Source organism: Lynx canadensis, chromosome X (assembly GCF_007474595.2).
Source record: "Lynx canadensis isolate LIC74 chromosome X, mLynCan4.pri.v2, whole genome shotgun sequence".
Classification (NCBI taxonomy): domain Eukaryota; kingdom Metazoa; phylum Chordata; class Mammalia; order Carnivora; family Felidae; genus Lynx; species Lynx canadensis.
Window position 1 is genome coordinate 46,088,359 of NC_044321.2, and position 26,854 is coordinate 46,115,212.

The 26,854-nt window shown below is 39.7% G+C and overlaps 1 protein-coding gene across 6 annotated transcripts in view; it reads right to left on the reverse strand.

The window, feature by feature from the left end:
* Positions 1–343: 343 nt before the first annotated feature.
* PHF8 (PHD finger protein 8) overlaps positions 344–26,854 on the reverse strand; it is an 88,779-nt gene continuing 62,268 nt past the window's right edge. For 4 of the 6 annotated variants that reach the window (XM_030304707.1, XM_030304708.1, XM_030304706.1 and 1 more), the window contains 4 exons: positions 14,899–14,994; positions 8,618–8,727; positions 3,909–4,245; positions 344–2,975 (listed from right to left, as the gene is read on the reverse strand). In XM_030304707.1, coding sequence (XP_030160567.1) covers positions 2,887–2,975; positions 3,909–4,245; positions 8,618–8,727; positions 14,899–14,994 — 632 coding nt within the window. In that variant the 3' untranslated portion in view covers positions 344–2,886. Of the gene's footprint in view, positions 2,976–3,908; positions 4,246–8,617; positions 8,728–12,478; positions 13,419–14,866; positions 14,995–26,854 lie in introns of those variants that run through there. The other 2 variants (XM_030304710.1, XM_030304711.1) reach the window with 2 other exon arrangements.

A 26,854-nucleotide genomic window follows, 5' to 3' on the forward strand; every position in this document is an offset into this window, starting at 1 on the left:
ACACCAAAATTCCATATTCAAAGACAATACAGGTGTAGCCACTAAGAATAGCCCATGGAAGATATGGAAAGCCTTCCCAACAAACTTGTCAGGCCACTTTGAATTGTTGCCTTTCTTTTCTGCTCACTGTACTTCTGGTTATGTTTCTAATGTGTCAATTGTGTCTCTCATGAAAGCTGGGATTCTGTCCCCTCCCCATCTCAGGTGTAAGGTTGGGCACCAAGGAAGTGCTGAGTTCACAAAAGGGAGAGGAAGAGAAAATGTAAAGAGAAGGCGGCACTCCTGGACCCACCCCACCACCCACCACCACCACTACCACCACAAAAGAATGCCAAGCAAAGCATTTGCCAAGATAAATCACTTTTATCTATATAGGAAAGGGAGGATCTAAAAAAAATATAAATTACATTAGTAACACAACATAAGAAAAAAACAGGGGAAAAAACAACAGAGAAGTCTGTATGATGCTATTCTAACCTGTTTATAAAAAGGCCCTGCATCAGAAATTCACAATCCTACCCACTTCTAAAAATATATTTAGACATGTACAGAAGCGGTGGGCTTGTTTTTAAATTGTTTGCTTTTCTGTAAAAATATATTAAAGGTGAATAGAAATCCTCTCTCCCTGCCCCCTATCCAACCCCCAGCTCTGTGCTAGGGACTGGATACCAGAGGTTAACTCTCACCATGTTCTACACCTTAGTTACTACCACTCCAACCCCTCCCCAACTCACTTCACTTAGAACCTGAAACATTAAAAAAAAAAAAAGAAAGAAAGAAAAAGCACACTAGCCTCTTTGGAAAAGCATAACTCTGAGGGTAAACTTGCTTTTCATTTAAAACACAAAACAACATACAGGAGACTCTGAGAGCCCAACTAAACTAAATGGAAACCCAGTCAAATGGAAGTTGGGTTTCAGCTCCACAGAAACTTCTAACAAAGAAACAGAGGGGAAAGGGGCCTGGAACCAGGGGGATTTGCTAGCAATTAGCTGCCTTTGAAATATCAAGGGGGGAGGGTGTTAATGGGCAGAAGGGCTGGGGTCCTGGTCTTTGTTACAGCAGTCAGGCAGGGCCTAGTCAGGCAGTTGCCCACACAGGGACACAAACTGTTCCTCCTTCCCTCCCCTCACTACCCTCTGCTGCCTTGAAATCCCCAAGAAGAGCAAAGCTGGGTGGAAATAGAGGGGAGGGGAGTGGGGACCTCACGTTCTGGGGGGGGGGGGGGGAGGTAGCCAGGCTTTTTGCCTTTGGTGTGACTAGATGGCGGACTGCATGGCCCCTGGGGTCCCCAAAATAAAAAAAAGGAATGGGGTTAAGGGGCCCCTGATTCCAAATGAGGAGAGTAGATGTGGGGCTGTAGAGAAAAGAAAGAAACTGGAGACACAAAGACAACAAGGGCAGCCTCACATACTCCCATAGCCTGCAATGGTAGCTATTAAATTCCCCAGAAGCACTGGGCAAACTGGGGTGAGGTCAAAGTGGGGAGTAGAGGACAAGGATGCACTCCACTTGGGCAGTACCAAAATGGAGGGAGTGGGGCATTATCCATCCAGTCCAGGTTGCCAGAGAGGCGGGACAAACTGAGGTGGAGGGAGACAGTGGAGGAGGAGGGGTTGGGCACTGTTTGGACAATAGAGACATCCACAAAGGGAAGACAGGGAGAGGAGGATCAGATGATCTGCTCCTTTACAGACGGGCATCTCCTCTCCCAGGTTCAGGCTCTCGAATAGCCCATCTGTACTCTGCTTGAGCATTGACCTGATGTCTGGGAGCACAAAGGCCCAGAAGCGAAGATGTGAGTTCTGAGGTCTTCTTTAGACCAAGACCTTAGGTGGGGAAAGGAGGGAGGCTCCTGATGGAGAACCCAGAGGTGAGCTGTCCTGTCACATCCTTTCCAGAAGGTCCAGGCTGTGCTCTGTGGTACAGGTGAAGAGAGCAGGCTGTACGTAGGGCCAGAGTTATCTGCTTCAGTGGTAGGAACTTTCAGACTGTTGGAAGATCACCTGTTGGGGCCCAGCTATAGCCACATGGATAATGTTCTGCAGGACCTCAAAATCCAGGCAAATCCCTGAAGCTCACCTTGGGACAGGGGACCTCATCTGTAGCCACCCAAAAGTAGCTTCCTCCAATGGGCTACAAAGTCATGGTCAAAGGCTTGGGTGTTGGTCCTCTCCCCACCTTTAGACATGACAGAAATCTCTCTTCTTCCCAAAGATGAATGAAGTCAGCCCACAGCCTTTCTAGTCCACCTCTGGAAATGGCCCCTACTGGGGCAATAAGGAGACTCCAGGCCCTCTTCTTTATTTTCATGATGCATTTGGCAAGAGGGGAAAGAGGCTAGACCCTTCTCCCAGGAACGAATCTGGAATGGGATATGTCCACTTGGCTGGGGGGCAGAAGGGGAAGAACATATGGGCAAAGGTGGACAGGCTTCTGCAGACAGGGCTGGAGTTGTGGGAAGTGTTGAGCACTGGGAACTCCATAATCAGGGAAATAGCAAGGGGCCCAGGCTCACTTTGTTTCTCTTCATCCTGCCTCCTAGCTCTAAGTGGGGATGCGAGTATAGGGCAGATAAGGCTGGTAAAAAAGAAATGGGTTGAAGCAGCAGAAGAAGGTTCTGGTCAGCCAGAAACCTCTCCCATTTACCTGCTAGTCAGAGGTATGGAGAAGGAAGGCAGGATGCTCTAGTGGAAGTAGAAAAGGGAGTTAGGGGAGTTGGTGAAGGGGCCCTTTGGGGAGTCCGTGCCTTTGGTCAGTTCCAAGAAAGCAGGACAATGCGCCTCAGCACCTTGTCCGGGGCAGATAGGATCCAGGAGTGCCCCGAGAGTTGACGATGGAGAAGGCAATGGGGGTGAAGGGGTGAGGGGCAGGACACTAGGAGGCTCACAGAAGTAGTTTGCCATTTCTGTGGATTTTCAGGATACGGCCAAGTCTCTGCTTTGCTGTGGCCAGGCCCTTTTTAGGACGCTTTCCTGTGGGGAAAAGAGAGGTAAGTAAAGGCTTTGGCAAGGGCTTCAGCAACAACTCCAGCACCATCTATATTTGTTCTACCCCCCTCCTCTGTTCCTTTGCCCACAGAGTGTCCCCATTCTTATACTGGCTCCAGGCACATCTTGGGCAAGAGGCCCTTCTTAACTACTTCCATCATGCCTTGGCGCTTCCTCCTATGACCTCCTGCAGCAGCTATCTACTCCCTGATTAGCCTGTCTGATTCCTTTTCCTCATTGATTTATTTGGTCCCAATCATTTTCCTTCCTAAATTCTGCAGGGATGTGGTAATGCCTCCCTGTCCTCTTATCCTGACCACGGAGACTGGATAAGTGCCTGGTTAGTGATTATAGCTCAGTGTTCTGGAAGGTGGCATTCCCACGGCCTTGTTTCATTAGCAACCCTCATCTTCATCATCCAATGCCACACTGACTTCACCACCCTTGAGCTGCATACTCTAGGGACTGGGCTTTGAAGGCCAAAGTGAGGAAAAAGAGAGCTTGAGTCATGCCCCCCCATTGCCTCTTCCTCTCTCTCCCCACATCAAATCACTTCCCATGTCTACTGTGACCTCCTCCATATTTGATCAATTTATCTTCTCCCTCTTCATTCCCTCTGCTATAGCCCCAGCTTCTCTTCACTGCAGCCTGAAACCTGTGTATATGTCTCCTCCCTAGACTTCTCACCCACTGCCCACCCTCCACTCTGGTCACCAGAAGGCTCTTTCTAAACCCACATCTGAAATGCCCCTGTTTAACATCAGTTAACGTCCCTTCATTGCCTAAGAGATCAAATACAAGCGCCTTAGGTTGACCATCAGTATCCCTCCCAGGTATTCTCATCTACCAGGGTACTTAGGGTTTGGAGCTGGTGACCCTAAGATCCTACTCAGTTCTGCAACCATATGGCAGCTGTACCTTGTCCTGCTTGATTGCTCTGGGAGCCAACTGAAGGGCGCCGCTGGGTCAAGAAGACGCCAGGGGCCATGGGTGTGGTGCTGCGGTTTGCCTGGGCCATACCAAAGGCATTGGGACGAGCAGTATATTCGTGGTCAGCAAGACTTCCTGAGAGGGCCTCTTGTTTAGGCTCAGGAGGAGGCAGGGGCGAGGAGGAGGTGAGAAGCTGGGGTGTAGTCGCCAGAGATGGGGCTGGCGCTGCCATGCTGAGATTGGACTCTTGAGGTTGAGGCTGTTCTACCTCCTTCAACAAAGGCTTCTTCTTGATGTATTTCTTCTTCTGGGCCTTCTGCAGCTCCTGAAATATAAGCCAAGTGGGAGGGGAAAATTCAGGAGTGGAGAAGAGAGAATTGCCCAGAAAGGAAACTAGACACTGGTAGATGTGGTTCTACAACTCTCCCCACCCCAAGTCTAGCCTGGATGTTATGTACACAAAACACACAGACCTTCCATCACCTGAGGTCACCTCTTTGGTACCATCCACCCTTAAGTTATCACTGCCACTAACCAGTACAGTGGTAACAGAAGGGTAAATGAGTTCAGAGACTTGGGTTTTAGTCCTAGCATTGCCATTTATGAGGTGGACTACGGATACTTCTAATAAGAATAGCTACATTTATGTCGGCACCTAAGGCCCTTTATACAGTTGACCCTTGAACAACGTAAGGGTTAGGGTAGTACTAACCTCTCACGCAGGCGAAAATCCACATTTTGACTCTCCAAAAACTTAACTACTAATAGCCTACTGTTGACTGGAAGCCTTACTGATAACATAAACAGTCGATTAACATATATTTTGTATGTTCTACATATTATATACAGTATCTTTTGTTTTTTAATATAATTTATTGTCAAATTGGTTTCCATACAACACCCAGTGCTCATCCCAACAAGTGCCCTCCTCAATGCCCATCACCCACCTTCCCCTCTCCCCTATCCACCCTCAGTTTGTTCTCTGTATGTAAGAGTCTCTTATGGTTTGCCTCCCTCCCTCTCTGTTTTAACTTTTTTTCCCCTTCCCCTCCCCCATGGTTTTCTGTTAAGTTTCTCAAGATCCACACAGGAGTGAAAACATATGCTCCTGTCTTTCTCTGACTGACTTACAATAAAGGCAGAGAAAAGAAAATATCAGGAAAATCCTAAGGAAGAGAGAATACATTTACAGTACTACACGAAAAAAAAAAATCTACGTATAAGTGGACCTGTGCAGTTCAAACCTGTGCTGTGCAAGGGCCAACAGTCTGCTTAACTTCATTTAATCCTCAGAGTAGCCCTGAGAAGGAAAATCCCTCAGTTTATAGAAGAGAAAACTGAGGTGCAGGGATATTAAGTAGTTTGAGCCCAAAGCCTCACAGGTGAAGAACTGCTAGGTCCAGGATTCAGCCAGGTCTATCTGAATATCCACCCTGTACACTTCTCAAAAAGGAACTCTGAGAGTGAAAGAGGAGTAGCTTTGGAATAAAATAAAATTTTTAAAAAAACAAAGAAAAACAAAAAAAAAAACCCAAACAAACAAAAACTGGGGTTCAAATATAGGCTTGTGCTCCCTGAGTGGGATGACCTCATCAAGTTACTAACCTTTGTCAATCTCAATCGCCTCATCTGTAAAATGGGCCAAATAAATCTGTTTTTCAGGGTTGTCAGAGAGATTAAATAAAATAATGATGTAAAAACACATAGCACATAGTAGGTACTCAGCAAGTGGTAAACTATTGCTCTATCTTCATATCTTACAAGGTTTCTCTTATTTTTGCTGGTCTTTTAATAGAGGACTTGGCAATCCTCCAGGCCACTAGGTCTTAAAACCTCAATTCTGGATGGAAGAGATGAATAAGAAGTTATGGCACTTCTCCCAACATCTTGGATTTCATCCATCCATTGCTCTATGGAGCTACTATCCACTGTGTAGTGGGTACCTGTAGAGTGGGCATCTGGAGCCCTGAGAACCTGGAAAGGTGGTGCTGAGAGCATGTGAACAACTTCACCTTCTGAAATGCTACACAGCCTCACAGACCAACTCAGTGATTACATTTCTTTGCCTTGGCAGCACGGGCCTACTCCTGCCAGGCTGTGGCTACAATAGGAATTTCTGGGGGATAAGAATAATAATATTAGTAATACAGGCCAGGTACTGTTCTACAATTTAACTCATTTAATACTCAGAAGAAGTATGAGAAGAAAGAATTAAAATCACATTTTGAGAAGAAACTGTGGCACAGAGAGATTAAGTCATTTTCCCAAGGTTATAGGACCAATATGTGACCAAGCTGGGATTCAGACCTAAGCCACTGGGCTTCAGAATCACTTTTCTCAGCCATACTGCTATTCCACCCATACCAGAAACTGCATTTCTGCCCCCATTACTCTCATCTGAATCCAGAGATTATCTATTCACACCTAGATCAAATAGCTGAAATTTTTCTACCTTTGCTGCCAATCTCCTCATGTAATTCATCCAGATGAATTACAGAAGACTAGACTGTTTTATGACAGGATCACTTACACTTGCCAATTTCCTTGCTCAGAAGCCTGTTAGCAGGTCTTCACCCAAGTTCAAATTTCCCAGTCTGACATTCATGGTCTTCTACAGTCTGGCCATTCATCCCTATCCAACCCATAATGATTACACTGAGAAGCTAACACGTCTATAGTACTTACTCTGTGACAAGTGACATGCTCTGAGCTTTTCCATATATTACCTCATCAAATCCTCAAAGTTTATGAGGAAACTGAGGCATAGAGAAATTAAGTAACTTGCTAAAGTGGTAGAGTGAAGATTCAAAGTCAGGCAGGCTAGTTCTACAATCCATTTTTTAATCTGAATTTATCTTACCCTATTCCCCATGAAGCCTCCAATCCAGAAAAGATCTGCTCATTTATTTATTCATCCATCCATTCCTTCATTCATTCACCCAACATTGACTAAACACATGTTTAGTATAGTGGGGATACCAAATTAAATTAGATATATCCCCACCCTTCAGGCACATACAGTTTAATAAGGAACACAGAAAAGCACACTTATGACTGTTAAGAGAGAATGCTACAGAAGCACAGAAGACTACTGTAATAAATTGGTGGTAGGTGGTATGAAGGTGTGTTAGGTAAGGCATCCGAAAGGGATAATTCCCAATGGGCAGAGGAACAACCTGTGCAAAGGCAGAGGCATGAGACACTGTGATACATGCTAAGTGAACTTCAAGTATCATGGTACAATAGTATAGCTGGTGTGAAGGGCATGTATGAGGGGCTGGTAGGAGGTTAGGGAGGAGAGGTGACCAGAGAACAAATTAAGAGGGCCTTGTGTGCTTTGCTAAGGATTTCCCTTCTCCTGGAATGCCTTTCTGTTCCTTCCAAAAGTTCAGCCTGCAAAATGCCTCCCAGATTCAAATCCTCTTCTTTCAAGTCATCCCTCATCAACCGAAACAGAAGTGAGCTCCTTAGAAGGCACTAAAAATAGTTTTCACAGCTTTAATTAATGTATCTGTTTATTTAAAGCAGTAGAACACTCCCCTCCCCCACTTTTTTTCCAGATTACATCTAACATGGCACTAGGGTATATATAACAGAGGGAAGTTCTGGTCAGAGATGGCCTACCTGCCCTGCTTGGTCTCTACTAACTCCCAACAACAGCCTCTGAGACATTTCTAAGCAACTCGAGCGCTCCATATAACAGCATATTTAAAACATCGTTCTATTAAATTTTATTGAGATAGGATATGATTATTAAATTCTATAAACATTTAACTATTTTATTGAAATAGCAAGTAACATGAAATTTGAAGTTAGAGGATATGAGTTTGAATCTTGTCTCCTCCATTTACTGGCTGTATTATCCTGGACTAGTCACTTAAAGAGAGCCTCATTTTCTTTACCTGTAAAATGATGAAAATATCACCTATTGAACAGGGCTACTGGGCAGATTACATGTGACGTTGTACATGGAAGCCCCTAACATAAAAGCAGATACCCAACAAATGCTCTAAGCAATAGTGTGTGGCATGAAGAGCCAAGAAGATGTTGATAAGGAGAGAACCAGAAAATTCAACTCCAACTGTTCCCAGGGATGCTGAGCACAGTATACACATTAGAGAACTTTGTAAACTGTAACCTGCTAGGAGGTCAATTTAATTCTAGTGAAGTGACCCTTTAGGACAAAAACTAGTGGGTGAAGTTTTCTTGGGCAGCAGGGGCTGAAGATTAAGGCAATAATATTTGGCACAGAGGACAAGGAAAGCCTCTCCGCCAAAATCAAAATCCAATACTGGTTGGGTGGCAGAGAACTTGAGTACACTCAGCTAGTAACCTCCTCGGGGTTCCATCTGATGGCAAATGCTCTCATTCAAGGACAGCCCTGGTCCTTCCCACCTAACAGGTTTTTACACACCTAGAAAGGCAAGTGATATCAACAAGAGCTTTTCTCTGGCCCCCTATTTCCTTTCATCCTAAATCATGTCAACTGTGTGATCTGTGGAAGTAGCTTGTCATCGAGTTGGGCTGTGAAGGATATAGGAGGAGCCTATGATAATGCCATATATAAAGATCAAAGGCTACCCACCCACTCCCCGATGAGACAACAGTGGGAACCTATCAGCCTGAAGGTCTCAGTTTTAAGGCTCTAAGGAAACTGGGGTCGGTAGCAAGGCCACTGCCTAGATGTCAGCACCTACCTGCTGGGCTAGTTTTGCAGCTGCTGCAGCCAAGCCCGTCTCAATGGAAGCTACCCGGGTCCCCTCACGCACAGGACGGTCCTGCTTTGGTAGAGTTGGGGTCACACGGGCTGCAGAGGAAACAGGATGAAAACATTTATCTGAATGTCAACCATATTCCCTACCTCTGAGCCTCCCCAAAGGTGGTCTCACTGGTCCCCCTGCTTATAGCTTTTTAGAAAGTTAGATTTTGTTTCCCATCAGGGAAGAAGCTAATTTACAAATGCTCAAAGAACACAATGCACACACTGATTACAGGGTAAAAGTTAACTTCCCTGAATTGGCATTTAAGGTTGTCCATGGTCTGCTCCTGACCTACTTACCTCCTCAACCTTATTTCTACATCCATATTCTCAGCTTCTCTAAACAGAATGGCTTATTATACCTCCAGAATAAGTACAGCTCATCCTCTCTCCCTGTGCCTTCATCCTCACCATCCATACTGCCTAGAGTACCCTCTTTCCTTTGTCCCCCACTTCAAAACCTGCCTATCCTTCAAAGGCAAGCTGAAATCAACTTTCTATACAAAACCTCTAGGACCTCTCTGGCTCACACCGACTTCTCCCTCTCCTGAACTTACAATACATACAAGTCACTCAATATATATTATGTACCATCTTGTCTCATTCCCTAACATTGATGTGCTGCTGTGTGTGTTATGTGGTCAACCAAACAGGCTATGAACTCCTGAAGAAGACTGTCTTCTTGTATAACCCTTTTATAGTGCCATAAGAATCTTGAATCAAAAAATAGTTACTTATCCCACATTTTACATAGGAAGTATACTTCAGGATAACCAAATGGCCCCAGATGATGAAGTTGAACTCTTCTTTATAGAAGAATGCCAGCTAATAAATGGAATGACAGAATTAGAAAATCACAGGTTTGCAAGGCCTAATAAAACAATTGATTCTAGGGCACTGGATATTCACACAGTACCTAAGTATTACCTCACATACTACTTGTAGTCTCAAGAAGGAAAAAAACTAGCTTTATGACAGTAAGATCCTATCACCCCCTTAACTAAGCCTACTTTTTTTATTTAAAAAAATCTTTTTTAATGTTTATTTATTTTGAGGGAGAGAGAGAGACAGAATATGAGCAGGGGAGGGTCAGAGAGAGAGGGAGACACAGAAACCGAAGAGGGCTCCAGGCTCCAACCTATCAGCACAGCGCCTGATGCGGGGCTCGAACCCACAAACCGCAGGATCATGACCTGAGCTGAAGACGGACGCTTAACTGACTGAGCCACCCAGGCGCCCCCCACCCCCAGGTAAGTATTAACCTGATTGTTACTAATAGTGAGACAGCTGACTTCATGTGCCTCCTGATACAGTGCAATATGAAATTCACAGCATCACCTGGGAAGTAGTTTTGCCAAAGACCTAAAATCAAGTAAGTGGTTCATATTACTTCCAGTTTTTAGGAAATGAAGAGATAAGACAACAAGTTAAATGACAACATGAGAAAACAATCAGACATTCTACAAGATAACTGGCCTGTTTCATTAAAAAGACAATGTCACAAGGAAACAAACAAATCTAGAAGTTGGGATGTGTTACAATTACACTAGCTTTTACAATAATCAACAGCATAAAACAAAAAAGGGGGAATGCTCTAGGTTAAGAAAGACTCAAAAGGTATGACAGCCAAATACTTTGTGAACTGTTAGATCCTGATTTAAACAAATCCACTGTAAAAATACTTTTGGTTAGACAATTGAGGAAAATTGATTATGGACTTAGTATTAGATTATGGATAGGAATTATCACATTATTAATTTTGTTATGTATGATAATAGGATTATGGTTATATGAGAAAATGTATTTTTTTAGAGATGCTTATTAAAGTACATTGGAAGTGAGGAATGACACAATATTTAGGATCTGCTTTAAAGCACTGACAATTTTGATAAAAAGAAAATAGATGAATCAAACATAGCAAAATCTTGGTAACTGTTGATTCTTAGTGGTGGGTGTATGGGAATTTATTGTACTATTCTATTTTTAATTAAAGAAAAAAATCAGTGTCAAAGGAAAAAAAAGAGGTGGTGGTGGTTATTGACCTAGATTTAAAGATTCCTTGGTTAGCTATTATTATTATTATAAAAAAAGACTTTCCATATAAGCAGTATGCAGATTACAGAATAAGCAATTCAAAAGGCTGAAGTCCTCTCTTTATAAAGGTGACATTTGTTTAAAAATGATGTGAAGCGAATGTAGCAAAAATGTTAATGTGCAGTTTTGGTTATAGATTCTTGGATATATTTTATATTGTTCTCTATAGTTTTGTTATGTGTGGTGGTTTTAAAACAAGGCCTCAAATTCTTTGACATTGTTCCTATTGATAGGTGGGGTCTTATGTTCCCTCCCATTGAATTTCAGCAGGCTTATTTGTAGCCTATAGAATGTGGTGAAGGTAACACTGCCTGACTTCCCAGGCTAGGTCAGAAAAGGCAATTTCAGTTTCTGCATTGCTTGCTAGAACACACACTTTGAGCCCTGAGCAGGCATGGAAGAAGTTAGATTGCCTTGAGGCCACCAGGCAATGAGGAAGCTAGTCACATGGAGAGGCCACATGTTGGCACTATGCTTGGCAGTTCTAGTCCTTGAGTCTTCCCAGCCTAGGCACCAGATATGTAAGTTAGTGACACCTCAGATGATTCAAACTCTTGGCCATCAAGAAACCCCCTCAGCTTTCTAATTTTCCCAGATAAGGCCCCATACTATATGGAGTAGAGACAAGCTACCCTTACTGTACCCTTTCCAAATGCCTGACCTGTATAATACATGAGAAAGTTCTTGTTTTAAGCTGGAAAAAAAACCCCTCCTTCAGTGAACCTGGATTTTGAGGAAAAAATACTATAAAAGACATTTTGTGGGGCACAGTGGAGAAAATTTAATGATGGACTGGGTATTAGACGATCTTAAGGAATTATTAACTGTTAAGTACAACAAAGGTAGTATGGTTAGGTAGGAGGGTGTCCTTAGGCGATATTGAAGTATTAAGGGGTAAAATATCATGTTATGGCTGCACACTACTTTGAAGTGGCTCACCAAAAGCTAGAAGATAAATGAATAAAGCAAATACAGCAAAATATACTGAGAATATAGGTGTTTGTGTACTATCTTTCTACATTTATGTTTGAAATCTGTCATCATAAAAAATTTTAAATGACTGAGACTAAGAGATTATAACAACCCAATGAAATGTTTAGTCCTTGAAAACATCCTGATTTGAATACACAAATTATAAGATACTTTTGGTACAACGGGGGGGGGGGGGGTATTTGAATAAGGATTTGGTATTAAATGACGTTAGAAAATAAATGTTATTTGACTTAGGTGTCATAAAATGGTACCATGGTTATAGAAGAAAATGTCATTTTCATAGCAAAGCATACTGAACTATTTGGTATGTCATGATGGATGGCAATAGCAAGAATGACAAAGTTAAGGACTTCCAAAAACACACTCCTGAATTAAGACAATGAAAAACTGGTAAAAATTGTCAGAAAAAAACTTTTTCAGAACTCTGGATAATTAGCTAAAGGCTTACAGCAACCCTCTAGTGAATTCTAGTAGGGAAGTGAAGACTGTGAAACGGGTGAGAAGGACACTTTTTATTGTATATCCACATGTACTTTTTGCCCTCCTGGAGTTTATACAATTATTATTATCTTTTAATGTTTATTTATTTATTTTTGAGAGCGCACACAAGTGGGGAAGGGGCAGAGTGTGGGGGAGACAGATGATCTGAAGCAGGCTCTGTGCTGATAGCAGACAGCCCGATGCAGGGCTTGAACTCATGAACCATTGAGATCATGACCTGAGCCGAAGTCAGACACTTAACTGACTGAGCCACCCAAATGCCTGCCCTTTTGGGCATCGTCGGAGATCCATCGTCGGTAAATAATCAGAGACACCAACACATATAAAGATGTTCACCTCAAATATTACTAATTGTGAAAATGTGGCAATAGGCTAAATGCCTCACGTTAAAGAGAAGTTAGGTAAACAAGGTATATCCACAGAATAGAATATTTTGTAGCCATTAAAATACTTATAAACAATGGCGTAAGGACGTGCGTATGAAATAATATTGATTTAAAAGGCCAGGTATATTTACTGGTTTTCAACTTTTACAGTCAACTGCTAGTTACTATAGAGTATTTATCACAAGAAAATGTAAATGCTAACAACCTTGACAATGTAAACAAAAATGTGCAGTTCATGAGAAGTGGGAAGCAGGAAGGAGTACTAATGTCTGTATCTTAGAAAGTGGATGATCAAGACAGACTGGCAGAAGCTGAGAGACAGAGAAATAGAGACTAAGTTGGTACATCAAGAAATGGTGGTATAAATAAACCCTATTATCTTGAATTTTGGAGGTAACAACCAGAAAAAAAAAAAAAAACTATGAGGCTGCTTCTCAGGCACAGGATTGGAAGTGGGGAAAGCAGGGGCAAAGACTACTGCATTTCATCCTAAACTCCTCTGTACTATTTGATTTGCTACCAAATATACACATTAATTTGATTAAAAGGCAAAAAAAAGCTTAAAGCAGGATATAGGCTTGTCTCTACACAGTGTAATTTTAACCATAAAAAGAAATACATAGGAAAAACAGACTTGAAAGAAACGTGTCAAAACACTAACACAGTGGTTGCTTCCGGGTAACTGGATCATGGGTGGTTTCTTCTTTACACTTTCCTCTATTTTCCGTATTTTCCCACTTTTCTATTTTGCTAATCAGCCAGAAACTATATGAAAAAATACAATCAGAAAATAGGACTTAAAAAAGAAAAAAGTAACATTTGCTGACTGGCTCACTAAGAGAACACTTCCTAAGATTACTCTGCCACCCTTGTCCCCCAACCCCAAGCCAACAGCAGAAAGGCCAAATAAGGATGGGTGGGGCCAGCAGGATCTTTATTTCCTGGGGAACCATGGGTAACTGAGATGCCAGCACCCTCTGTGAAAGACTGCTGCAGTAATGGCTTTCAATTTGCTCTCATCTCCCTGTAGCATAGGAGGATTCTGCAGCTGTCTCTCTCTCTCTCCTCTCTCTTGAGATGTAATGTATTTCTCCAACCCTGGAATTGAGGCTTGACTATGTAACTTGCTTTGGCCAGTGGGACAATTGAAAACATGACACATGCTGAGGCTTGAAAAGTGCTGGTAAGCTGGGGCTTTACTTCTCTTACTACTGGACATGCTTCTGCTATCCTGTGAAAAAGCTCAGGCTGGCTTCCTGGTAGACCAGGAGAGACCACATGGAGAGAGGCCCTAGCCACCCCAAATTAGGTCAAGACCCCTGAGGAAGATCTTTTTAGACCATCCAGCCCCAGCCAAGCCAGTCCAGACTAGGACAATAGCTTAGCCAACCTACAGAATCATGAGAAATGATCAGCCGTTATTGTTCTGAGCCGCTAAGTTTTGGGTAGTTTAATAAGCAGCAAAAGCTAACTGACACAACCTCCACTGTGAAAACCACCGAACCAATGAGATGAATAAAATTACCCTCTAAATTCCATGTTCAACTCAATGACCATTCTTTTTTCCTTCCTCAGAGCTGGCCTCTCAGCCAGTATAGGTGACAGTCTAAGGAGTCTTGGGCCTTGTGGAGTTAGGCAGTCAGCAGAATTTCCTTCATTTGACAACATTATTTATTACCAAAGGTCTGGGATGACAGTAGCAGAATGTTCTCAGAAGTCTGAGACTGCTTGTTGGAATATGCTCAAGATCTTTTTTTGGAAGTTTATTTATTTATAATGAAAGAGAAAGTGTGCACAAGAGCATGAGTTGGGGAGGGACAGAGAGAGGGAGAGAGAGAGAATCCCAAGCAGGCTCTGCACTGTCAGCACAGAACCCTATGTGGGTCTGGAACTCACAAACTGCGAGATTGTGACCTGTGCCAAAGTCAAAGTTGAATGCTTAACCAACTGAGCCACCCAGGTGTCCCTCAAGGTATTCTTTTCACTTCAAGCCATATAATATCAGAAGCAACATGGTTCATTACCTCTGGCTATGCTGAGCTGAGTGCATGAAATGTGTCTTATCGATCATTTTTACTCCAGCCCCTAACACGGTACCTGGCACACAGGTGGTAATCAACAAATGTTTACTGAATAAACAAATGAATGACTGAATCATGTCTCCTTATGTTAAATATCCCAACTACCCCCAGCCTATTTTCCCCAAACCATACCTACAGAGTTTAAGGACAGAATACTGGATCACCTTTAGGACTCCATGGAGCATCATCTGAATTTTTCTTTTTCTTGGGTCGAGATTTCAAAGCAGGGTCATCATCGTCAGACTCCAGGGAAGGATAAACTGCAGTGAAAGGGAAAAGCAGGGTAAACTGAGATTTCGTCCAGAAGGGTAAAGACAGATGGATACCTACATTTCAGCTCCTTCCACTCCTACCAGTAGACCCTTTACTTAATTCATATACAAAGGCAGGAACCCCTGAATGTGCCACATATTTTTCATGTCTTTCTACCTTTGTACTTTTGCTGCAAATGTCCTTCTCCAAGCATCACCTAATTCTGATTCACTCTCAACATCCATTTAGTGAGCAACCTCATGAGTTACTTTACTGACCCTGCAAAATTCAGCTCCAGATTCACTACCTAAAGAAGCCTTCCTTGTTCTCCCAGTCTGATTGAAATGCTTCCTCAACTCTCCAGAGCATCCTGGGTATACCTCTACTGGAGTTACTTGTTATACAGCATTTAAGAGTTGATAAGTAAATAGGTCACCCCTGATTTACCCTGAGGACAGGGATATGTATTATTTGATTTCAAACTAAGGGAGCCTAACAATGCAGAGTGGGCAATCAATAAGTGTTGGCTGAAACGGAAAAAGAAATGCTATGCACATTATTTACAGAAAGGGAATAGAAAGACCATCTGGGCTGAGTGGCAACTGAACTGGCAACAAGATTAGTGGAAATGAATTATCTGAATGACAAAACACACATATACAAGTATCTCATCCTATACACATACATACAAACATCCAGTTTTATCATACTCTCCTCATAAACCACATGTAACACCTATAGGATTTAATGGGAAAATGGTCTAGATAGATCCTACTGAAGTCAACTCTGTTACTACTGCTGCTAAACCTAAAAGAGAAGCAAAGTGAGAGTGAAACTTCTTCCTAATGATCCTACTCCCACTTCTTCTAATGACCAGCTTCAAATTTCTCTGGAATTCTACTTCATCAGAGGAATCCAGTCTTGTACTTCCTTCTAGTGGGACCTCTTTTTTTTTTTGTAACTACATGAGATCATGGATGTTAACTAAGTATACTGTGGTAATTATTTCACAATGTATGTAAGCCAAGTCTGTATACTGTATATGGTATACTTTATACAATTCTGTATGTCAATTATTTCTTAATAAAACTTAAAAAAAAGAAAAAAAGGATTTTTAAAAAAATTGTGTGAAAGAGAAAATTAAATTCATTTAAGACTTAATGACAAAAATATATTTTCTAGTTCCTAAAAAAGGAACGTTGATATAATACACACATTAATAAAATGAAAAGACATGATCATCTCAGTTGATGCAGGAAAAGAATGTGACAAAACCCAACACCCATTCAAGATAAAAAACACTCAGATAAAAGGGCACTTCCTCAATACAGTAACAGACATTTATGAAAACCCACAACTAACATCATACTCAAAAGTGAAAGGCTAAAACTTTTCCCTGAAGATGAAGAATGAGACAATTATGCCCACTTTCACCACTATTATTCAACATTGTACTAGAAGTTCTATCCAGAACAATTAGGCAAGAAAAAGAAATAAAAGGCATCAAATTAGAAAGGAAGAAATAAAACTCTATTTGCAGATGACTTTATGCTATGTACAGAAAAATCCTAAAGAATCTTCAAAAATCTATTAGAGCTAATAACAGAAATCAGTAAAGTTTAAGGATCATGAGAGCTAATAACAGAAATCAGTAAAATTTAAGGATTATGAGATCAATGTAAAAATCAGTTGTGTTTCTAGAAGAACAATATGTAAAGAAAATTAAGAGAACAATTCCATGTACAAAAGCATCAAAAAGAATAAAGCAAATAAGAATAAATTTTAATCAAGGAGGTATGAGACTTATATACTGAAAACTATAAAACATTACTGAAAGAAATTAAAGAAGACCTAAATAAATGGAAAACCAGCCTATGTTCATAGATTGGAGTTCTTAATATTGTTAAGATGGCAATAATATTCAAAGCATTCTACAAATTCAATGCAATTCCTATCAAAATACCGATGGCATTTTTTTGCAGAAATGGAAAAGTTGATCCTAAAATTCCAATGGAATTGCAAGGTACCTGGAATTGCCAAAACAATCTTGAAAAAGAATAGAATGATGGAATAAAATTGAGAGTCCAGAAAGAAACCCCAACATCTATAGTCAATTGAATTTCTGACAAGGGTTCCAAGAACATTCTATGGGGACAAGACAGTCTCTTTAAAAGTGAGTGTTATACAAAGAAACATAGTAAAAAACTCATTGATAAATTAAAATCAAATATTAAAAATTATTCAAATAACCCAAATGAGGGGAGGAAATGAGAAAGAAAAACAAAAAGAGAAAACAAATATAAATGACACAATAAAATGGTAAGCCTTCATCTGAACATATCATTAGTTACATTAAACATAAATGGTCTAAAAATAGATAATCAATAAGGATTTTTTAAAACACCATAGAACTCAAGTAAATGGTTACAAAAAAACTCACTTTAAATGAAATCATATAGGTAAGAAATAAAAGAATAGAACAGTAACTTAAATTTCCCCTGAAAAATACCTACCATTGTGTGCATTTTTAATTTGTTGAAAAATCTTAGTTTATTCAGTACTACATCTGAAATCTGTATGTTTCTGTGTGTAAATCTAACCCATTATTTCTGACTGTGCTAACATTTACCACCCATGACTTCTCCTTTCCCCGAGGGATGGCATCAAGGCCCCCTATAGGAATATTAGCATACCTGTCTCCTGATGGATTTGTGGGAGACATTCTCTGGGCTACATGTTCCACAGTAAGATTTCATGATTAATATTCTTGCCACCAGACTGCACCAGTATGGTCCTGCCACATCCCTGTAAGCACTGAAGTCAGAATTCTAAATTACACTAAGTGATTATGTGGTTGTATCCATTTGCATTTTTCTGCAGATAAGTGAGGTAGGTGTACAGCAGTTTCCTGACCTCCAATGAATGAGTCAGTTCAATCTTAGAAGCTTATTTTCCTTTCTTTTTTTCAAACAGTGAATACAGGTTTCCTCTTGGTTCAGTTTAGAGAAATTAGGCCTCATCTTATTCTAAATTATTTCAGTGAATAGCAGTAAGAACAGATTCAAGTTTTTTTTCTCTTAATTCTGTATGGATGTGAATCAAATATCACTTGGGAACCAAAGATAAAGGATACAGGCTGAGTTCTGGGTCATGGTAAAAATAAATGAATCAATGAATAAATGAATGAATACATAAATAAAAAGGAAGAAAGGAAGAAAATGATATAACATACCACTAATTAAAGAAAGCTGGATTAACTATATTATCAGACAAAGTATCTTCAGACCAAGAAAAATTACCTGGAACACAAAGGGAACTAACATAATGACAAGAGTTAACTCAATAAGAAGGCATAACAATCTTAAATGTAGATGCACCTAACAGCAGAGCTTCCAAGTACATGAAGTAGAAACTTATGGAACTAAAAAGGGATATAGACAAATCCTTAATTATAATTGGGAGACTTCAACACTTCTCTCTCAGTAATTGATACAAGTACACAGAAAATCAGCAAAGATATAGAACATTATCATCAATCAGCTTGATCTAATTGAAACTTTTAGAACACTCAACCCAACAATAGTTGAATATACATTCTTATCAAGTTCACAGTGCAAAATTATCAACATAGACTAAATCCTGAGTAATAAAAAAAATCATAGTAAATATTAAAACCAAAAGTAGGTCTTTTGAAAAGATCCATTAACGGATAAAATGCCAGCAAAAATGACAAAGGAAAAAGGACAAGACACAAATTACTAATATCAAGAATAAAAAGGGAGATACTAAAGACATCACAGACATTAAAAGGATACTAGGAGAATACTACAAGCAATTCTGTTTGTAGTATTAATACTATTACTACTAGTAATAATACCTACTAAGGAAAATAAAACCATAGTTAAAACTTGAAAAAGAAGTCTCTAGGCATAGATGGTTTCATTTACAAATTCAACTAAACACTTGAAAAAAGAAAAAAAAAAAACACTAATTCTACACAACCAGTTCCACAAAATAGAAGAGAAGGGAATATTTCCCAGCTCATTGTTTGAGGCCAGCATTGCACTTATACCAAAACTGAAGTCAGAGAGTAAAAAAAAATTACAGACCAGTATCAATCATAAACATAGACACAAAAATCCTCAGTGAAATTCTAGTAATTGAATCGGGTAATATATAAAAAGATTAATATACCATGATCAAGTAAGGTCTATACTGTAATTTTAAGTCTGGTTCAATATTTGAAAATCAATCAATGTAACCTACCATATTAATAGACAAAAGAAGAAAAACCACATGATCATATCCATTGACAGAACAAAAACACTGGGCAAAATTCAATACCCACTCATAAACAAACTCTCAGCAAAACAGGAATAGAAATGAACTTCCTTAACCTGACAACCTATGGTTAATATTATAACAGTGAAAAGACTGAGTGTTTTCCCCCTTACATTGGAAACAAGGTAAGGTTGTTCACTCACCATACAGTGCTTCAAGTTCTAGCCAAAACAAAAAGGCAAGAAGAAATAAAAGACTTACAGATTAGAACAAAATGAATAAGGGGCGCCTGGGTGGCGCAGTCGGTTAAGCGTCCGACTTCAGCCAGGTCACGATCTCGCGGTCCGTGAGTTCGAGCCCCGCGTCGGGCTCTGGGCTGATGGCTCGGAGCCTGGAGCCTGTTTCTGATTCTGTATCTCCCTCTCTCTCTGCCCCTCCCCCGTTCGTGCTCTGTCTCTCTCTGTCCCAAAAATAAATAAACGTTGAAAAAAAAAAATTTAAAAAAAAAAAAGAACAAAATGAATAAGACTGTCTATATTTGCACATGACATAATCATCTATACAAAAAATCCCAAGAATATATTTTTGAAACTCCTAGAATAAATTAATATACCAATATTGCAGGATACAAGGTCAATACACCAAAATCATATTTATGCATACTAGCATTTAACAATTGGAAACCAAAAGTTAAAAAAGGTACCATTCATAATATCTCCAAAAATACAGAACTTTGGGATAAATCTAACAAAACATGTACAGGATCTGTATGTAAAATCTATAAAACACCGATGAAAGATATTTTAAAAAGATTAAATACAGAGGAATATACCATATACATAGATTAGAAGATTCAATATATCTAAGATGCCAATGGTCTCACAGTCATTGTAGAAATAGGTGATTTCTCAAAGGCTTAAACATAGAATTAGCATATGACCTAGCAATTCTACTCCTAGGTATATGCTCAGGACAAATGAAAACATAACATATCCACACAGAAACATAGACGCAAATGTCTATAGCAGCATTATTCATAATAGCCAAAAGATGGAAATAACCCAAATGCCCATTAGCAGATGAACAGATAAACAAATTGTGGCATATCCATACAATGAAATACTGTTCATCCATAAAAAGGAACAAAATAATGATATATTCTACAACTTAGATGAACCTTGAAAACATTATGCTAAACAAAATAAGCCAGACACAAAAGGTCAAATATTACATTATTACTTTATATGAAATATCTATAATGGGCAAGAAAGAAATCAGACAGAAAGCAGATTAGTGATTACCAGGAGATGAGTGTTACCAACAGGGTAACAATCACTTAATGGATATGGGGAGTTTTTCTGAGGTGATGAAAATGTTTTGGAAAGAGAGAGGCACTGGTTTCATAACACTGTAAATGCACTAAATGCCACTGAATTGTACAATTTAAAATGGTTAAATTACATGTTTTGTGAATTTTACCTCAATGAAAAATAAAGATGCTAATTTTCACCAAACTGGTCTATACATTTAAATACAATTCCAATCAAAATTCCAGAAGAAATGTTTGTGGCTTCAGATAAACTAATTCTAAAATTTACATGGAAAGGCAAAATTGAACTCATAGTACTTGATCTTAAGAATTGCTATAGGGCTATAGTAATCAAGACAATAAAGTACTGGCAAAGGCACAGATACATAGATCAGTGCAAAAGAATGAAACAATTCAGAAACAGACCCACACAAATTTGGCCATTTGACGTTTTACAAAGGTGTAAATGCAAGTCAATGGTGAAAAAAGTCTATTAAACAAATGGTGGTGTTGTGACAACTGGATATCCATATGCCAAAAAAGGGGTGGGAACCTCAACCTAAACATGCCTTATGTAAAACTTCAGTCAGAATAGATCATGGATAGAAATGTAAAACCATAACATTTTTAGATGAAAAGAGACAACTGTTATGACCTGAGTTTACATAAAGAATTGCTAAAGGAGACATCAAAAGCATAATCATTAAAAGATAAAATTGAAGAGCACCTGGGTGGTTCAGTTGGTTGAGTGTCCGACTCTTGATTTCAGCTTAGGTCATGATCCCAGGGTTGTGGGATCGAGTCCCATGTCAGGCTCCATGCTTAGCATGGAGCCTGCCTAAGATTCATTCTCTCTCTCTCTCTCTCTCTCTCTCCCTCCCTCCCTCCCTCCCTCTGCCCCTCTCCTTCGCTTGTAGTCTCTAAAAAATAAATAAATAAAATTGAGACACTGGAGTTTTCTAGAAAATGTAAGTGCTTACTTTAAGAAAGAAAGTGTTAAGAATGAAAGACAAGCTATAGACTAGGAGAAAATATATCTGATAAGAGACTTGAACTCAGACTATAAAGAAATTTCAAAGCTCAACACTTAAGAAATAAAAAGCACAACTAAAAAAAGGAGCAAATGTTGGAAGATGGAGGAGTAGGAGGATCCTGATCTTGCTTGTCCTACAGACTTACCAAGGTAACAGCCACATCAGTGCAACTGACACTGAAAATGACCAAAGGCTGGTAGAACAGACATTACACAGTTAATTGTAAACAGGAGGCCACATCAAAAGGGTAGGAGGGATGGAGATGAGACTAATCACAAACAGAAGGGACACTACAAGCACAAAGAAGTGAGAAGATCAGACCCCACCCCAGGCACAGAGGACCCACACTGGAAAGACGAGTTTCTGTAACATTTGGCTTTGAAAAAGAAGTGGGGCTTCACTTTGAGAGTTTTTACTCTCAGCAAGGCTTACCTCCAGGTACTTTAAAAACCAGTGGGCTTAGATCCTGGGAAGAGCTATATTCTGGAGAATTGGGGGGCAATAGGAAACTGGGACCCAGCCCTTCAAGGGCCAGTAAAACAAATAACTTGGCCAAGATACAGCACGGAAGCAGCAGTTTGAAAAGCACCTGGGATATACTGAAGAAGATTTATTTACTAATCTCAGAACTTGCACTAGAGGAGCAGGAATTTTTAGGAGACCTCCCCAAGAACAAAACTGTTGGTAGGCACCATTTCTCTTTCCCTGTCCCCAGTGTGGATAGCAGGTCACTTGTGGGAACCAGTGTAAACACTGTCTACCTATCTTGCTAGCATCATGTGCCCTTCCCCCATGCTCTCCTGCCAATCGGTCCATCCAACCTACCCCACTGAAGAGAGAGGTCTCCCTCCAAAGCTACTCCTGTCCCAATATGCTCTGCAAGGAACCCAAGCAGAGAAAAGCACCAGTCCAAAGTGACTACTGTCTGGGAGAGAAGGGAAGATAACCATACACACCAGTATGCCCTCAGTCCCAGTGCCCGAACCTTATAACTGGCAGCACAGAGATAGTGCCCTGCCCATCAGTCCTAGACTGGGGGCAGGCATCTTGTCCAACTGTCAGCTCCACCGATCAATGAAAGCCTCTGGGAGTACAATATAGAGACTGCCCTGTGGGTCAATGTGACTACAGCCCCAGGAGATGAGCTGAGGGCAGGCAAGTGTGTAACTACTGACACCACCCAACTTATAAGCCCATGGCAAACCCAGACAGGCCCTTTAACAGCACAGGGACCAAATCCTGCCCTGTGTGCCCAAAGTAGGCAGAGTAGGTCATTGCAACCAAGTGGACTGAAGGTATACGTGGCTCAGTTACAATAGCAGAGGCACACCCACCCACAAAAGAGACACCTCTAACTTGTCTGGTTCTGGTGAACAGGGGACATTGTGCTAAAGGGCACCACAGGACCACTTCTTCATAAGGTCACTACTTTCAAGATCAGGAATTGTAGCCTAATTTCATAATAGATAGAAACAAAGACAGAGTCAGACAAAATGAGGAGACAGAGGAATATGTATGAAATCAAAGAACAGGACAAAACCACAACAAAACAGCTAAATTAAATGAAGTAATATGCCTGTTAAGAGAATTCAAAGTAATGGTCATAAAAATACTCACTGGACTTGAGAAAAAATGAAGGATCTCAGTGAGACCTTTAACAAAGAGCCAGAAAATATAAAAAAGACCCAGTCAGACGCCAATAACTCAATAACTGAAATAAAAATATACTAGAAGGAATCAATAGCAGATTAGAGGAGGAAGAAAAATGGGTCAGCAATCTGGAAGACAGTAATGGAAAGCAACCAAGCTGGGCAGCAAAAAGAAAAAAAAATGAGAATTGGTTAAGGAACTCAATAACATTATCAAGTATAATAACATTCACATTATAAGGATCACAGAATCAGAAGAAAAGAGAGAGAGAAGGGAGCAGAAAATTTACTTGAACACATAATAGCTGAAAACTTTCCTAATCTGAGGTAGGAAACAGATATCCTGATCCTGGAAGCACAGAGAGTACCCAACAAAATTATCCCAAGGAGGACCACGGCAAAACACATGATAATTAAAATGGCAAAAAGCAGTGATAAAGAGAGAATTTTAAAAGTAGCAAGAGAAAATGAAACCGTTACATACAAGAGAAACCCCGTAAGGTTATCAGCTAATTTCTCTGCAGAAACTTGTCAGGCCAGAAGGGAGTGGCATCATATATTCAAAGTGCTGAAAGGAAAAAAACCTGCAACCAAGAATATGCAAACCCACCAAGGACATCATTCAGAACAGAAAGACAGATAAAGAATTTCCCAGACAAAAAAAAAAGTTAAAGGAGTTCATCACCAATAAACCAGCCCTGCAAGAAATGTTAAAGGGAATTATTTGAGTGGAAAGAGAAGGCCTTAATCACAAGTAAGAAAATAATGGGAAAAAATTTCACAGGTAAATGCAAACACATAATAAAAGTAGTACATAAATCACTTATCAAATCAGTATGAAGGTTAAAGCACAAAGACAGTAAAATCAATTATATCTATAAAATCAGTCAAGAGGGGCGCCTGGGTGGCTCAGTCGGTTAAGCGGCCGACTTCAGCTCAGGTCATGATCTTGCGGTCCGTGAGTTCGAGCCCCGCGTCGGGCTCTGTGCTGACAGCTCAGAGCCTGGAGCCTGTTTTGGATTCTGTGTCTCCCTCTCTCTGACCCTCCCCCATTCATGCTCTGTCTCTCTCTGTCTCAAAAATAAATAAACGTTAAAAAAAAATTTAAAAAAAATCAGTCAAGGGATTCACAAAAGAAAAGGATGTAAAGTATGATGTTATATACATAAAACATGGGGAGTGGTAAAAATTTAATGTTTTAAGTGGGTACCAACTTAAGCGACCATCAACTTAATATAGACTGCTATAGGCATAAGATGTTATTATGAACCTAATGGTAACCACAAATCAAAAACTTGTAATACATACACAAAAAATAAAGAGAAAGGAATCTAAGCATATCACGCAAAAATGCAATTAAACTACAAGGGAAGAGAGCAAAAGAACTACAGAAATAACTGAAAAACAAATAACAATGGCAATAAGTACATACCTTCCAATAATTACTTTAAATGTAAATGGACTAAATGATCCAATCAAAAGACACAGGGTGGTTGAATGGATAAAAAAGCAAGACCCATCTATAAGAGGCTCACTTCAGACCTAAGATATATGCAGACTGAAAGTGAAAGGATGGAAAAACATTTACCATGCAAATGGAAGCAAAAAGAAAGCTGGCTAGCAATACTGATGTCAAACAAAATAGACTTCATTTTTATAAGTTTACTTATTTATTTTGAGAGTGAGAGAGTGCAAGAGTATGAGCAGGGGAGGGGCAGAGAGAGAGGGAGAGAGGATCCCAAGCAGGCTCTGTGATGTCAGCGCAGAGCCCGATGCAGGGCTTGATCCCATGAACTATGAGATCATGACCTGAGCTGAGATCAAGAGTTGGACACTTAACTGACTGAGCCACTCAAGCACCCCTGATATCAAACAAAATAAACTTTAAAACAAAGACTGCAACAAGAGACAAGGAAGGACACCACCTAATGATAAAGTGAACAATCCAACAAAAGGATAGAACAATTGTAAATATTTAAGCACCCAACATGGAATCACCTAAATACATAAAGCAACTATTAACAAAGTAAGGATCTTCAGTAAGGATCAATGCAAGGATCATTCAGAAAGAAAATCAACAAGGAAACAATGGCTTTGAATGACACATTGGACCAGATGGCCCTAATAGATATATTCAGAATATTTCAACTAAAAAGAGAATACTCATTCTTTTTAAGTGCACATGGAGCCTTCTTCAGAATAGAACACCTGTAAAGCCATGAAACAAGTCTCAACAAATTTAAAAAGACTGAAATCGTATGATGTATCTTTTCTGACTACAACAGTATGAAACTAGAAGTCAACCACAAGACTAACTCTGGAAAAAGCACAAATACATGGAGGCTAAATAACATGCTACTCAACAGTGAATGGATCAACCAAGAAATCAAAGAGGAAATTTTAAAAACACATGGAAACAAGTGAAAATGAAAACACAATTGTCCAAAATAACTGGAATGCAGCAAAAGGTGTTCTAAAAGGGAAGATTACAGCAATACAGGCCTACTTAAACAAACAAGAAAAATCTCAAATATACATCCTAACCCTACACCTGAAGGAGACAGAAAAAGAACAAAGCTAAGCTGAGTAGAAGGAAAGACATAATAATGAGTAGAGCAGAAATAAATAAAATGGAGACCAAACAATAGAACACATCAATGAAACAAAGAACTGGTTTGTTTCATAAACAAAATGGATAAACCTTTAGCCAGACTCATCAAGAAAAAGAGAGAACTCAAAATCAGAATGAAGGAGGAGAAATAACAACCACACCACAGGAATACAAAAGATTATAAGAGAATACTCTAAACACTTATATGCCAACAAATTGGACAACTGAGAAAAAATGGATAAATTCCTAGAAACACATAACCTTACACAACCAAATCATGAAGAAATACAAAAATATGAACTGACCAATTACCAGCAATGAAATTGAATCAACAATCAAAAAACTTGCAGCAAACAAAACTCCAAGACCTTCACAGGTGAATTCTAGGCTTCACAGGTGAACTTTACCAAACACTTACAGAAGTATTAATACCCACCTATTCTTCTCAAATTATTCCAAAAAAAAAAAAAAAAACAGAAGAGGAAGGAAAGCTTCCAAATTCATCCTGCAAGGCCACCATCACTCTGATACCAAAACCAGATAAACACACTAAAAAAAGAAAACTACAGGCCAGTATCTCTGATGAACACAGACGCAAAAATCCTCAACAAAATAGTAGCAAACTAAATCCAACTAAATGGATTTAGTAGCAAACTAAATCCATTTAAAAAATTATTCACCATGCTCAAGTGGGATTTATTCCCAAAATGCAAGGGTGGTTCAATATTCACAAATCAATCAATGTGATACATCATATCAATAAGAGGAAGATTAAAAACCATTTCAATAGATGTAGAAAAAGCACTTGACCAGGTACAACATCTATTCATGATATAAATTCTTAACAAAGTAGGTTTAGAGGGAACATATACTTCAACATAATAAAGGTCATATATGAAAAACCCACAGAGAACATCCTACTTGATGGAGAAAACTGAGAGCTTTTCCCCTAAGATCAGGAACAAGACAAGGATGTCTACTCTC